Consider the following 11,599-nt stretch of genomic DNA (forward strand, 5'->3'; position numbering starts at 1 on the left):
AGGAAGAAGGCAGAGAACATGAAGGGCAAAGACCTCCTTCTGACAGACTTATTAATAGGGCATTGGGCTGCGTGCAGCTGACGCTTGGCATGACTTTGGTAGAAGGTGGGGGAGGGGTTAGAAGTATGGGGAACCATGTACCTTGCAGGGAAGAGTTAGCCAGGCTAAGAATGCAGATTTAAAATCCTGAAATGGGGGGCACCTGGATGGCTCAGTCAATTAAGCATCTGACTCTTGATCTCAGCTCAGGTCTTGATCTCAGGGTCATGAGTTCAAGCCCCACCTTGGGCTCCATGCTGGGCACGCAGTCTCCTTAAAAAAAATCCACCAGTGAAATCCTGAAAATGGACAAGGAAGCAGACTCAAGGAAACTTAGGCTCCCAGAGCCCATTGAAATTTATTTGTGAACTGAGAGGGGAAAGAGGCTGTCAGTCTAAGGGGAGATCAGGGGGCTCCTCTTCATCAGAGTCAAACTCAACATTCTCATCTTTTACCCATCGACCTTGTCCATCTGGGATCCATCCAGAGCTAGAAATATCAGAGAAAACAGAATAGGTCATGAAAAGAGGCTTAAGTTAGTGCAGATAACATGAGAAGGACTGAAATAAAGAGACTCAGAGAGAAAAGAGAAAACTTGAAGAAAGTGAATCTCTATACTCACCTTCGAAGGGTGAGATAATGATCCAGGGCTCTTCTTCTCGTGGGGCTCATGGGTGCAGGGGACGAGACAGTTGCTGACTCTTTGGTCTGTGGGCCAGTCCCGGGCATGGGTTCTCTAGTAATCTTCCCACCCTTGGGCTCAACCTCTGGGGGTGGCAAAGGGGAATGGGAGACAGAGGGACGAGGGGTTTCTGGTCTGGGTAGAGAAGAATCAACGTCTATAAAAGTGATAAAGGAAAAGGGCAATTTTCCTATGACTCCCAACCCCTTATAGCAGTGCTTCCTAAACTGTGTTCCTCAAGATATTAGTAAGTATCCTACATAACAAGGAATTTTGGAATCAAATGAATTTTTTAAATAATTTTTTTTATTTTTTTATTTATTAAAGATTTTATTTATTTGACAGAGAGAGATCACAAGTAGGCAGAGAGAGAGAGAGAGAGAGAGAGAGAGGAGGAAGCAGGCTCCCCGCTGAGCAGAGAGCCGGATGCGGGGCCCGATCCCAGGACCCCGAGATCATGACCCGAGCATAAGGCAGAGGCTTAACCCACTGAGCCACCCAGGCGCCCCGGAATCAAATGAATTTTTAAAAGGCTAGGTTATGGGGTGCCTGGGTGGCTCAGTGGGTTAAGCCTCTGCCTTCAGCTCAGGTCATGATCTCAGGGTCCTGGGATTGAGCCCCGCATTAGGCTCTCTGCTCAGTAGGGAGCCTGCTTCCCCCTCTCTCTCTGACTGCCTCTCTACCTACTTGTGATCTCTCTCTCTCTCTCAAATGAATAAATAAAATCTTTAAAAAAAATAAAAAATAAAAAAAAAATAAAAGGCTAGGTTAAAACTTTTGAGGTTTTTTTTTTTATCTTAAGACTTTGTAGAGACCTTCAAATATACTAACATTACTACTCTTCAAGTAGATTACAAAGTGCCACTTCCAAAACTAAAGAAAAAAAAAGACAAAATTCTCTTTTTTTCTGAAATACCAGTTAACATCTCAGGAATAGTAGTATTCCTGAGAATACAGTTTGGAATACCATCAGTTTAGAGCCATCTATCTCCTCTGTCCCTCCCTACCTCTGGCTTTCCTACCCCACAGACCTGTACTTCCGGCGGCAGCAACTATTATAGTCTGGAGCTCTGTGCAGCGCACTTTGGGTGGTAAGTCGAGTCTGGGTTAACAGAGGAGCCTGGTATGGAGATGGGAAACAGAGTCAGAGTCTTCAGAGCTAGAAACATGTCAGAGCCCTTCAAGCCTAAGGTGTGCAGCAGGCCCACCTGAAACACACATCCCCCCCTCCCTGACTACCTCAACCTTGGTCTCTGATCGCCTCAATGCATTCTGTTGTCTTGGACTCTGCTCCATTCCCTTTACTGGCTGCTTCTTGCCATAGAAAAGCTGCAGGCCTGAAGACAGAGAGGAAGAGAATTAAAAAACAGAATAGCAAGAGTGATCTTCAGAGATTTGGAGGGTTTATTCTCTAACTCCGTCTTCCCTCCAACTTACTGGACAGATGTTTCTTGCCTGCACGGTGGGCAGTCAGCATGGCCAGGGTGTCCAGTACAGGTCGGTGGGGACAGATGGCACATGCAAAGCTGGGTAGTAGGGGAGAAGAAGATATTTGGTTCTGGGTGAGTGGGGTCTGGTCTGTAGGTCCCACCTTGACCTAGCAATCCTTTCCAAAGCCAAACTCTGACGTCTCCCAATCTCCACCACCCAATCCCTGTCCCTCACTCCCCACCAAAGAATCCAGATACTTCCGCTCTTCCTCTTAATAACAAAATTTTATTAAGCCTCTAACCGCAGAACCCTGGGATTGATCACTCCTCGCCCTCACCGTCCATCCCGTAGCATCAGCGCCTCATCCTCTGGGATGTAACTGGCCAGCAGGTCCCCGACTCTTCGTTTCTACAGGGGAGAATGGGGCAGGATCGGCGGGATAGGAGGGCGGGACGGAAGGGAAACGACAGGGACCAGGATTGAATAGGAATAAGGCCCATGAGAACAGAGATCACAGGGCGAAGAAGAGGGTCACTACCCAGCTCTAGTCTCTCCCTCTCGCGCCCCACCCCCGCCACCGCAGCTGTTGCCAGAGCAACAAAAACAGCTCCCTCCGCCAGCAGTGAAACTGCTCCCGATGCTCTCCTCTCTTCTCCGCTTACTTTAAGCACATTGAGTTGACTCCAATCATCCCCTTCCCTCTTGAAAGACATTACGACTGACTCCCAGAAGCGAGCAATTCTCCTGAGCCGCCTCCCCCACTCCTTCCAGGCCACCGTAGAAAAAATGGGGCGTCTCCTTTTTCCTTAGGGTTTCTTTCCGGTTGGCCTCCTTACTTCCCTGGAAGCGCTTCCCTGCATTCACAGCGCGACTCGAAAGCCCGCCCACAGCCCGCCGAGGGAACCGCACTTCCTGCGCGATCCGGCGACCCCGCATGCGCGGGGCCTTTCGGGATATGAAGTCTTTTTTCAAAGAGCTTGCCGCTCGGCTGCCTCCCGACCCTTGCATCTTGGCTGATTCGAGGCGTCCGGAGAGACAAGAACCTGAACGGGGAGACCGATTTTGATGCTGTGACGGATTTGATGCGGAGCGGGCCTTGGAGGATCTCTGAGTGGAAAGTGTACTACAAACTCTTTCGCGGCCCTCACGCGCCTCCTCTGCCGCCGACAGCCCACCAGGGATGGGCCGGATTTATTCCTGACACGAGCGGGCCAGCCCCGGGACGGGACGGAGCCTGGGTGTGGGGGGTAAACCCCGAGGCCGGGGCTGCCAGAACTGGGGCAGGGGGGAAACTGAGCAGAGTGTGGAAGAAGGTTTACCGTTCAAAAGTCAGAGGTCAACGTAGCGAATTGTGGTGGGAGGATCCAAAGTCAGTAGGGTGCTAAGGGTAGTCTCAGGTAGGGACTGAATATTCAGGGCGCAGATTTGTTGGAAGGGGGCTTGGAAGGAGGACAAACGAGAGCTCAGGAGGCGCGTAGTGCCAGGGGAGGCGGAGAATTAGGAGAGGAGGCAGGAGGGGAGAGGAATCCCCTGGTTATCCATTCCTAGACCTCAGTCCCGTCACTATCGGGCACTTAGCCAGGCCTCCCTTAGTTGCAACCCCAGCTGTCGGCAGGGTGAGGAGATGGCTTCTCCCTCTAGACAGGCCCCACTCGGGGGGTCAGGACTGCTGCAAGGGAGCAGGGCTCGTTCTTACGGAAGCCTGGTGCAATCTGCCTGCTCCCCGGTGAGGGAAAGACGCCTGGAGCATCAGTTGGGCCCCGGAGACACCCTGGCTGGACTAGCACTCAAATACGGGGTAACGGTGAGTCTTCCACAATCGGAATGCAGACACTATTTAGAAGAAATTTATTCTTCATTAGAACGTAGTGACCCTTCTAGGCAACTTCCCCAGAAATTTTCCTAATTGTGTTGTGTGCTGATTCACCTTTATCTTTTTCTTTTCCCATCTCAGTGTTGCCCTGTCTGGTTGGGACAAATCTTGTGCCACTATACCAGTGGAGAGGAGCTGCTTCTATTTATTCTGTCAGTCTCTATCCTAGAGACTTTACATACATTGGCCTATTTGGTTTTCACATCCCTACCAAGCATACAATTATTGTCTGCTGTTTATGGGCGAAGAAACTGAGACCTAGATTGGCTAACCAATTTAACCAAGGTCAAATAACTAACGAGTGTTAGAGCGGGAATTAAAACAGGTCTGACTCCAAAGCTCATACTATTAACCACATAAAAACTTTTTAATTGCAAGTGATTGAACATTTACAGCAAGCAATGGAGAGCTGGTTTCTAATTCTAAATTTTTATGAGACCAGAACTCTAACCACTCTAGTTTTAAGTTGTTGTTATTTTAAGATTTATGTATTTATATTGGGGGAGGGGAGGTGAATTGCAGAGGGAGAGGGAGAGAGAATCCCAAGCCCACTCACAGGCAAGCATGGAGCCCTCCCCAGGACTGTAAGGCCAGTACCTGAGCAGAAATCAGAGTCCATCGCTTAATCGACTGGGCCATCCAGACGCCCCTACTTCTAAGTTTGTAAACTCGATCTCTTCTGGTTCTTTTTTACTCCTCAGCTCTGTGCCTTCTTTCCAGTAGGGTGCCCTCCATGGTGCAAAACAGGCACTCTCTACACCAGGCATTTCAGGCCATGCATGTGGTATGTTTAATAGGTGTAAAAATACATTGCATTGAAATTGATGAGTTTTTTTCATATCATGTCAAATTTAGCCACCATTTCCTTTTTTTTTTTTTTAAAGATTTTATTTATTTATTTGACAGACAGATCACAAGCAGGCACAGAGGCAGGCAGAGAGAGAGGAGGAAGCAGGCTCCCTGCTGAGCAGAGAGCCCGATGCGGGGCTTGATCCCAGGACCCTGGGATCATGACCTGAGCCGAAGGCAGAGGCTTTAACCCACTGAGCCACCCAGGCGCCCCTCCTTTTTTTTATTACAACTTTTTTTAGCCAACATTTTAAAAAAGATTTATTTATTTATTATTTTAGAGAGAGAAAGCACGGGGTGGGGAGGGGCAGGGAGAGAGGGAGAGAAAGAGTGTCAAGCAGACTCCCTCCTAAGCTTGGAGCCAGATGCCAGGCTCTATCTCACAACTCTGAGATCATGACCTGAGCAGAGTTCAAGAGTCAGGCACTCAACCGCAGCTGAGCTACCCAGGCACCCAGGCACCCTAGCCAATATTTCTATGCTTGGTATGTTTTGTTTGTTTGTTTGTTTGTTTTAAATAAAGATTTTATTTATTTATTTGACAGAATGAGAGAGAGGGAGGGTATGAGAGGAGAGAGGGTCAGGGGGAGAAGCAGATACCCTGCTGAGCAGGGATCCTGATGTGGGACTCAATCCTGGGACTCCAGGATCATGACCTGAGCTGAAGGCAGTCGCTTAACCAACTGAGCCACCCAGGAGCCCTATGTTTAAGCACTGTTTTAGACTTACCAAGAGATAGAAACATAAATAAAATGTGTAGCCATTGGCCTCATGTAATTTGCAGCCTAGTGAGAAATAAAGAGACACAGATAATGATTGCAGGTGACAGAATGTGATGAGTTTATAGAGATATTAACAAAGGGTTGGAAATCAGAAAAGAAGATTAATTTGTATTTGGAAAGGGATTAGGAAGGACATAAGTGTAGATTTTACAGAAATTTTAAGGGGCCTTGAAAGATTTAGAAGTTCCTTCCTGTAGCTCCTCTACAAACCTATAAAAGGTCATACCTTTAACATGTTTGTCTTTCCAATGACCTGTACTTTCCTTAAGGGACAGAACTTTTTTTTTTTTTTAAAGGAATTTTATTTTATTTATTTTATTTTATTTATTTATTTGACAGACAGAGATCACAAGTAGGCAAAGAGGCAGGCAGAGAGAGAGAGGGAGGAAGCAGGCTCCCTACGGAGCAGAGAGCCCGATGCGGGCCTTGATGTCAGGACCCTGGGATCACTACCCGAGCCGAAGGCAGAGGCTTTAACTCACTGAGCCACTCAGGTGCCCAGAACTATTTTCTTTCAATTTTTTATCTCTGGAGTCTGGCATAGTCCCCATCACATAGAAGCTCATAGATGTGTTTTGAATGAATGGAAGCATGGCTAAGATTTCCACAGGTGGAGACAGGGAGGATAGGAAAGTGAACATTTCAAGTAGAGGCCATGGCCTAAACAAAGGAAGTGGATAAGAAAGTACTAAGTGGCCCCTCAATCCCAGCAGAGGCTCAGAAGCTATGCAAAGAAGGAAACCGTGCCACTGGTAAATTAGCAATTATTTATGGAGGTTTTCTTACAGCCCTGTACCTTTCTGAGTACATAAAAGCCCTGTAGTCTAGTGAAGGGTGCCAGGTTTTGGCCTCATTCTGCTGCTTACTAGCTGAGTGGCTGCATAAGTCACTGTACCTCTCTGGGACCTCAGTTTCCTTGCCATTTGTAAAATGAGGAAGAGGTATTGAATAATGGTAATTACTTGAGTTATCACCTACCTGTCATTAAGGAACATTTAGAATGTGCCAAGTTCTGTATATCATCTCCTATTATCTCTGTAAGATTTTATGAAGTGGATATAACTAGTCCCCAAATATTTAAAGATAAGGAAAGTGAGGTTTAGGGAGATAACTTGCTACAGACTACAGGTCTACTTTGTAAAGCTAGGATTCAGACCAGGATACCTTATTCTAAAATCCTCACTTTGAACTGCTCTGTTAAACTAACTAGATTCTAATGGCCTTTCTAGCTCAGCCGATGGCTCAGCAGCCTAGGACTCCTCTGGGGTTTGGCTTTGGTTACATCCTTTTTTTTTTTTTTTTTTTTTTTTAAGATTTTATTTATTTATTTGACAGACAGAGATCACAAGCAGGCAGGGAGGCAGGCAGAGAGAGAGGAGGAAGCAGGCTCCCTGCTGAGCAGAGAGCCCGATGCAGGGCTCCATCCCAGGACCCTGGGATCATGACCTGAGCCGAAGGCAGAGGCTTTAACCCACTGAGCCCCTTTTTAAGGGGGGAATGATGTAGTCTTATATGGCACTTCTAGGAAATAATAAAGGCACCAGAAAATTCACAGAAGTCATGGCATCTTGAAGGTAGGGACTTAGGATATTAATCTAGGCAAAATAAAATTTATAGCATCAAAGTGCTTTGCAAAATAAAGGTTAAAAACTGCAAGCCAATTTTAACTTTTTTTATTGTTCAAATTAATCCAGTTTTATTTGAAACACTTTATATATAGCATAAGATTTTTACTAACATACTACATTGGTGGTTTCTATATTTTCTTACCTAGTTTATTTACTCATAAAGCATTAATGAACCTCTGCTGTGTGCCAGGTTTGTGTGATGCTGAGGAGTGCCTTAGGATACAGAAACAGCATCCCTGCCCTCAAAGGACTCACAGAGTTTGGGCAAGACAAATATGCAAAGAGGTGAATAACAATATAATAGGGTAGGTATTATATGGCAATATTTACAGTATACCTTGGGAGCCCTGGAGAAGGTAACACAAAGGGAGTGATAGTTGATGAGAAGAAGTTTTCTCAGCAGAGAAGGGGATGGTGGAGAAGTATTTTAGGTAGATAAAGACACGAAGGTGTGAAAAATCCTAAAATATTCAGAAAAAAAAATGAAAAGTTCAAGATGGTAAAATGTATAGATGGGAGAAGAAGAGAGAGGAGGCCAAACTTAGGGAGATAGATTGAGAACCCTTGAAATGCTAATTTGAATTTTATCTCTGAGCCAATAGAAAGTCATAGGGGGTTGATAAGCAGGGTAGTAGGTTGATCAGATTAATTTTTTTAGAAAGATAGATGTTAGCAAGGTGGAGATACATAGAAATGGAGAGAGGAGGACCAGTTAAAAAAAAAAAAAAAAAAAACAGTTCCAATACCCGGATGAGAAATATTAAGAATCTGTTCTAAGGTGATGGTGGTCAAATGAAGGTCAGACTGGACAGGGGAGAGATTTTTGCAGCATTTTTATTGACCATTTGGGCACAGGTGGTGAAAGAAAAGAGCAACTTAAGGATGGCATTGATATTTCTACCTTGGATGGCAAGTGGAAGGTAATGCCAATCACTATGTCTGGTGATGAATAAAATAGGTAATAAATATTTGGTCAGTGAAATTATTAATATCAGTATGAAAAAGCATGCCCAGAAGGAGTAAAAAGGCCCAGAATTCCAGTTCTAGCTTTGTCCTTAGCTTGCTGGATAGTCTTATGCAAGTAACTTAACCTCTCTGAGCCTCAGTTCCTTCATCTTTAACAGAAGTTCTTAAAGTGCGGTCTAGGGATCCCTAGGAGTCCCAGAGACTCTCCAGGGATCCACAAGGTCAAAACTATTTTTTCATAGTAATGCTAATAAGGCTTTGTCTTTTTCATTCTCATTCTCATGAGTGAACTACATTTTCCAGAAGCTACATGACATTTAATATTATAGCCCATTAAATGTAGAGGCAGATAGGAGAATCTTCTGTGGTCTTCTGTTAAGTCAGACATTTAAATGACGTGCAAAAATGTAAAACAGTGCCTCTCTTTTTGCTCCATTTGTTGTTGTTTTGGAAAATAGTCCTTTTTCATTAAAATATTTTATGTTAACATGTAATGGTTTTTTTTTTTTTTAAGATTTATTTATTTTAGAAAGAGCAAGAGCAAGCATGGGGTGGGGGTTGCCAAGGGAGAGAGGGAGAAGCTCCAGCAGACCCTCTGCTGAGCAAGGAGCCTGACCTGGGGCTCAGTCCCACGACCCTGAGATAATGACCTGAGCTGAAATCAAGAGTCATATACTTAACTGACTGAGCTACCCAGGTGCCCCATAATGGGTTATTTTATTTTAAGATTTTTATTTATTTATTTGACAGAGAGAAAGCAGGAGAGCACAGTAGGGGGAGTGGCAGAGGGAGAAATAGGCTCCCCGCTGAGCAGGGAGCCCAACACAGCTCGATCTCAGGACCCTGGGATCATGCCCTGAGCTGAAGGCAATCGCTTAACCAGCAGAGCCACCCAGGCGCCCCTAATGGGTTATTTTATATAAATACACATTTTTCAGTTTGTTCAGTTTTAATTTATAATACCTTAAATGTTGATAACTATAGCCTCCATAAAGAAAGCTTTTTTCCTCAATAGTTTTTAATAATGTAAAGGGACCCTAACACTGAAAAGTATGGTAACCGCTGATCAATAAAATAGGAATGATAAAAAAATAAAAAAATAAAATAGGAATGATACTAATATCAGCCCTTTGTATTTTAGCTTGGTTGTGATAGGGTCACATAAGACTCTGTACAGTCACTTTATTTTTTTTTTTTAAGATTTTATTTATTTATTTGACAGAGAGAGAGAGATCACAAGTAGGCAGAGAGGCAGGCAGAGAGAGAGGAGGATGCAGGCTCCCCGCCAAGCAGAGAGCCCGATGCGGGCCTCGATCCCAGGACCCTGGGATCATGACCCGAGCCGAAGGCAGAGGCTTTAACCCACTGAGCCACCCAGGCGCCCTGTACAGTCACTTTAAAAGGGATGAGATACTGAACAGGTAGAAGATTGATCATTCTTACTGTCATTAATTGTGGTGACTTTTTTTTAAAGATGGAACAGATTAAGCGTGCAAACCGCCTTTATACTAATGACTCCATCTTCCTGAAGAAAACCCTCTACATCCCCATCCTGACAGAGCCCAGAGACCTGTTCAATGGTTTGGATTCTGAGGAAGAGAAGGATGGAGAGGAAGAGGCCCAGTCAAGTAAGGATGAAGTTCCGCCACACAGAGCTGACAGGAAGAAACAAGAGACAGGCTCAGCACGTGCTAACGGGGAGGTCCTTCCCACACCTGGCCGGGAACCCCCAACTCCTATCCATGACCTCTCCGCCTCTGATTTCCTTAAGAAGCTTGATTCACAGATCAGCCTGTCAAAGAAGGCTGCTGCCCAGAAGCTGAGAAAGGGGGAAAGTGGGTGAGTCTTGAATGGTTCCTTTTAAGCCCCTCCGCAGACTTCTTCATCCTTACAGCCTAACCTGACCCGTCACACAAATAAGCAAGCGCAATGTCAGCAGAAACAAGGTAAAGCCTTTCACCCTGTCCCCCACCGTGGGGGGAAGGGTCCCAACAGCAGAGCCAGTGGCTGCTGGGATGGGTACAGCAGCAGGAAAGGGTTCTTCGTTCTCATTGGGGTAAAATAGGTGTCGTTGTAGCTCCGATGATCATGAAGGAGCATTAGGGTGAGAATTTATCAAGAGGGTGATGAGACTCCATCTCGGAGCTAGCAGCTCATGTACGTTAGTGGGGAGGACAGCTTCCCATGAGCCCTTTCTCAGGTTCTTCCCATGACCTGTCATGCCTCCTTTCCTCACCTGCAGGGTACCTGGGGAGGATTCAGGCCTTCACTTGAGCTCCCCTCGGATGCAGCAGCGAGCAGTCCTAGGGCCAGTGCCTCTGACCCGGACCTCTCGGACCCGGATGCTTCGGGACCAGGAGGATGAAATCTTCAAACTCTGATGTCCCCAGAACTGATTGAGAAAACAAGATGTTGAAGGAGCAATTTGACGGGGGAGAGGAGCCCGAGGTGAAGCTGAAGAACAAGGCTTCCCAGCCTACCTCCCTCCCTCCTGCCTCCTTCCCAGCCTCCAGTCGATCTAGATTTCCTTGGCCTGGGCCAACTTTATTGGGGATGGGGAACAGAACCCTCTTCAGTTCTTGGGCTGAATCTAGAACTGTATTTTAGATTCAAAAAAGGCTCTTTTTACGTCCCTGCTGCCTTTCCCATCCCCTTTACCATTCCTTGGCCTTAGAGCAGGGAGACAAGGACTCCCCCAACCCCTACCCCCTCCCCGTTTCAGACTGTATTACCTAATTTATTTGGTGCTATCTTATAGTATTTATTTGCTGTATCTTACTGTTTCCCTCTTATAATGAAGAAAGAGGATTTCTATAGCTCTGGAGTGAGGGGAATCCGGGAACAGTGAGCCAGTGACTACTGGTTCCCCACCTTCCCCACCTTCTTAGGCAAGCATGTTACTGAGGATGGGGCAGTCCGTGATCTAGCCCTTCTGCAGAGAATGGCAGATAGTGCTGGGCCTGTCCCCCAATCTCAAAGTAAAGAATTTGGGCTCAGTTTTGACTAACCAGTTCATAACTTTTTCATAACTCTTGCTCTGAGGAAAAACAGCAGTGTAGGGACCAGAACTCTCCATGCCACCAGTTCGCCCTTCTAACCTGCTCCTCTGTTCAGCCTATGCGAGGCTAAGGGATGAAAGAAGAATTAACCTTGGAGTTTGAAGAGGACAGTTGGGGGAGACTTTTTGTTGTGGGAGTTTCTTTGTTACACTCCCTCCCCACCAGAGCCTGTTGATCTATGCCTTGCTCCTCACTGCATATTTATTTGCAATTTGTAGCACTGATCTGCAGTACAGTTGGTTTTTTGGGTTTTTTGTTGTTTTGTTGTTGTTTTTTAGTTTCTTAAGCAG

The 11,599-nt window shown here is 45.8% G+C and overlaps 2 protein-coding genes across 3 annotated transcripts; one reads left to right on the plus strand and one right to left on the minus strand.

The window, feature by feature from the left end:
- Positions 1-362: 362 nt before the first annotated feature.
- Positions 363-3,034, minus strand: LOC111162055 (sodium channel modifier 1). Its single transcript, XM_022526243.1, has 7 exons — positions 2,815-3,034; positions 2,490-2,560; positions 2,159-2,247; positions 1,961-2,058; positions 1,753-1,841; positions 662-856; positions 363-528 (listed from the first exon to the last, which is right to left on the minus strand). The coding sequence occupies exons 1-7, from the start codon at positions 2,863-2,865 to the stop codon at positions 429-431; spliced, it is 693 nt and encodes a 230-aa protein (XP_022381951.1). The 5' UTR covers positions 2,866-3,034; the 3' UTR covers positions 363-428.
- Positions 3,031-11,590, plus strand: LOC111162056 (LysM domain containing 1). Of its 2 annotated transcripts, none has more exons than XM_022526245.1 (3): positions 3,031-3,956; positions 9,725-10,089; positions 10,493-11,590. In XM_022526245.1, exons 1-3 carry the CDS (start codon positions 3,777-3,779, stop codon positions 10,629-10,631), a joined length of 684 nt encoding a protein of 227 aa, XP_022381953.1. In that variant the 5' UTR covers positions 3,031-3,776; the 3' UTR covers positions 10,632-11,590. The 2 variants fall into 2 exon arrangements, with proteins under 2 accessions (XP_022381953.1, XP_022381954.1); XM_022526246.1 differs by having other exon boundaries at positions 3,179-3,270.
- The last annotated feature ends 9 nt before the right edge of the window (positions 11,591-11,599 follow it).

The sequence above is a fragment of the Enhydra lutris genome, unplaced genomic scaffold (assembly GCF_002288905.1).
Source record: "Enhydra lutris kenyoni isolate GAN:26980312 unplaced genomic scaffold, ASM228890v2 scaffoldscaffold88, whole genome shotgun sequence".
In the NCBI taxonomy this organism is placed as follows: domain Eukaryota; kingdom Metazoa; phylum Chordata; class Mammalia; order Carnivora; family Mustelidae; genus Enhydra; species Enhydra lutris.

Coding starts and splice junctions, on each gene's coding strand:
- LOC111162055 (XM_022526243.1), bottom strand. CDS start 2,865: ATGTCTTTCAAGAGGGAAGGGGATGATTGGAGTCAACTCAATGTGCTT. Junction 1,842..1,960: donor GATCAGAGACCAAGGTTGAG/GTAGTCAGGGAG, acceptor TCTCCATACCAG/GCTCCTCTGTTAACCCAGAC. Junction 529..661: donor CATTATCTCACCCTTCGAAG/GTGAGTATAGAG, acceptor TGATATTTCTAG/CTCTGGATGGATCCCAGATG.
- LOC111162056 (XM_022526245.1), top strand. CDS start 3,777: ATGGCTTCTCCCTCTAGACAGGCCCCACTCGGGGGGTCAGGACTGCTG. Junction 3,957..9,724: donor CACTCAAATACGGGGTAACG/GTGAGTCTTCCA, acceptor TTTTTTTTAAAG/ATGGAACAGATTAAGCGTGC. Junction 10,090..10,492: donor CTGAGAAAGGGGGAAAGTGG/GTGAGTCTTGAA, acceptor CCTCACCTGCAG/GGTACCTGGGGAGGATTCAG.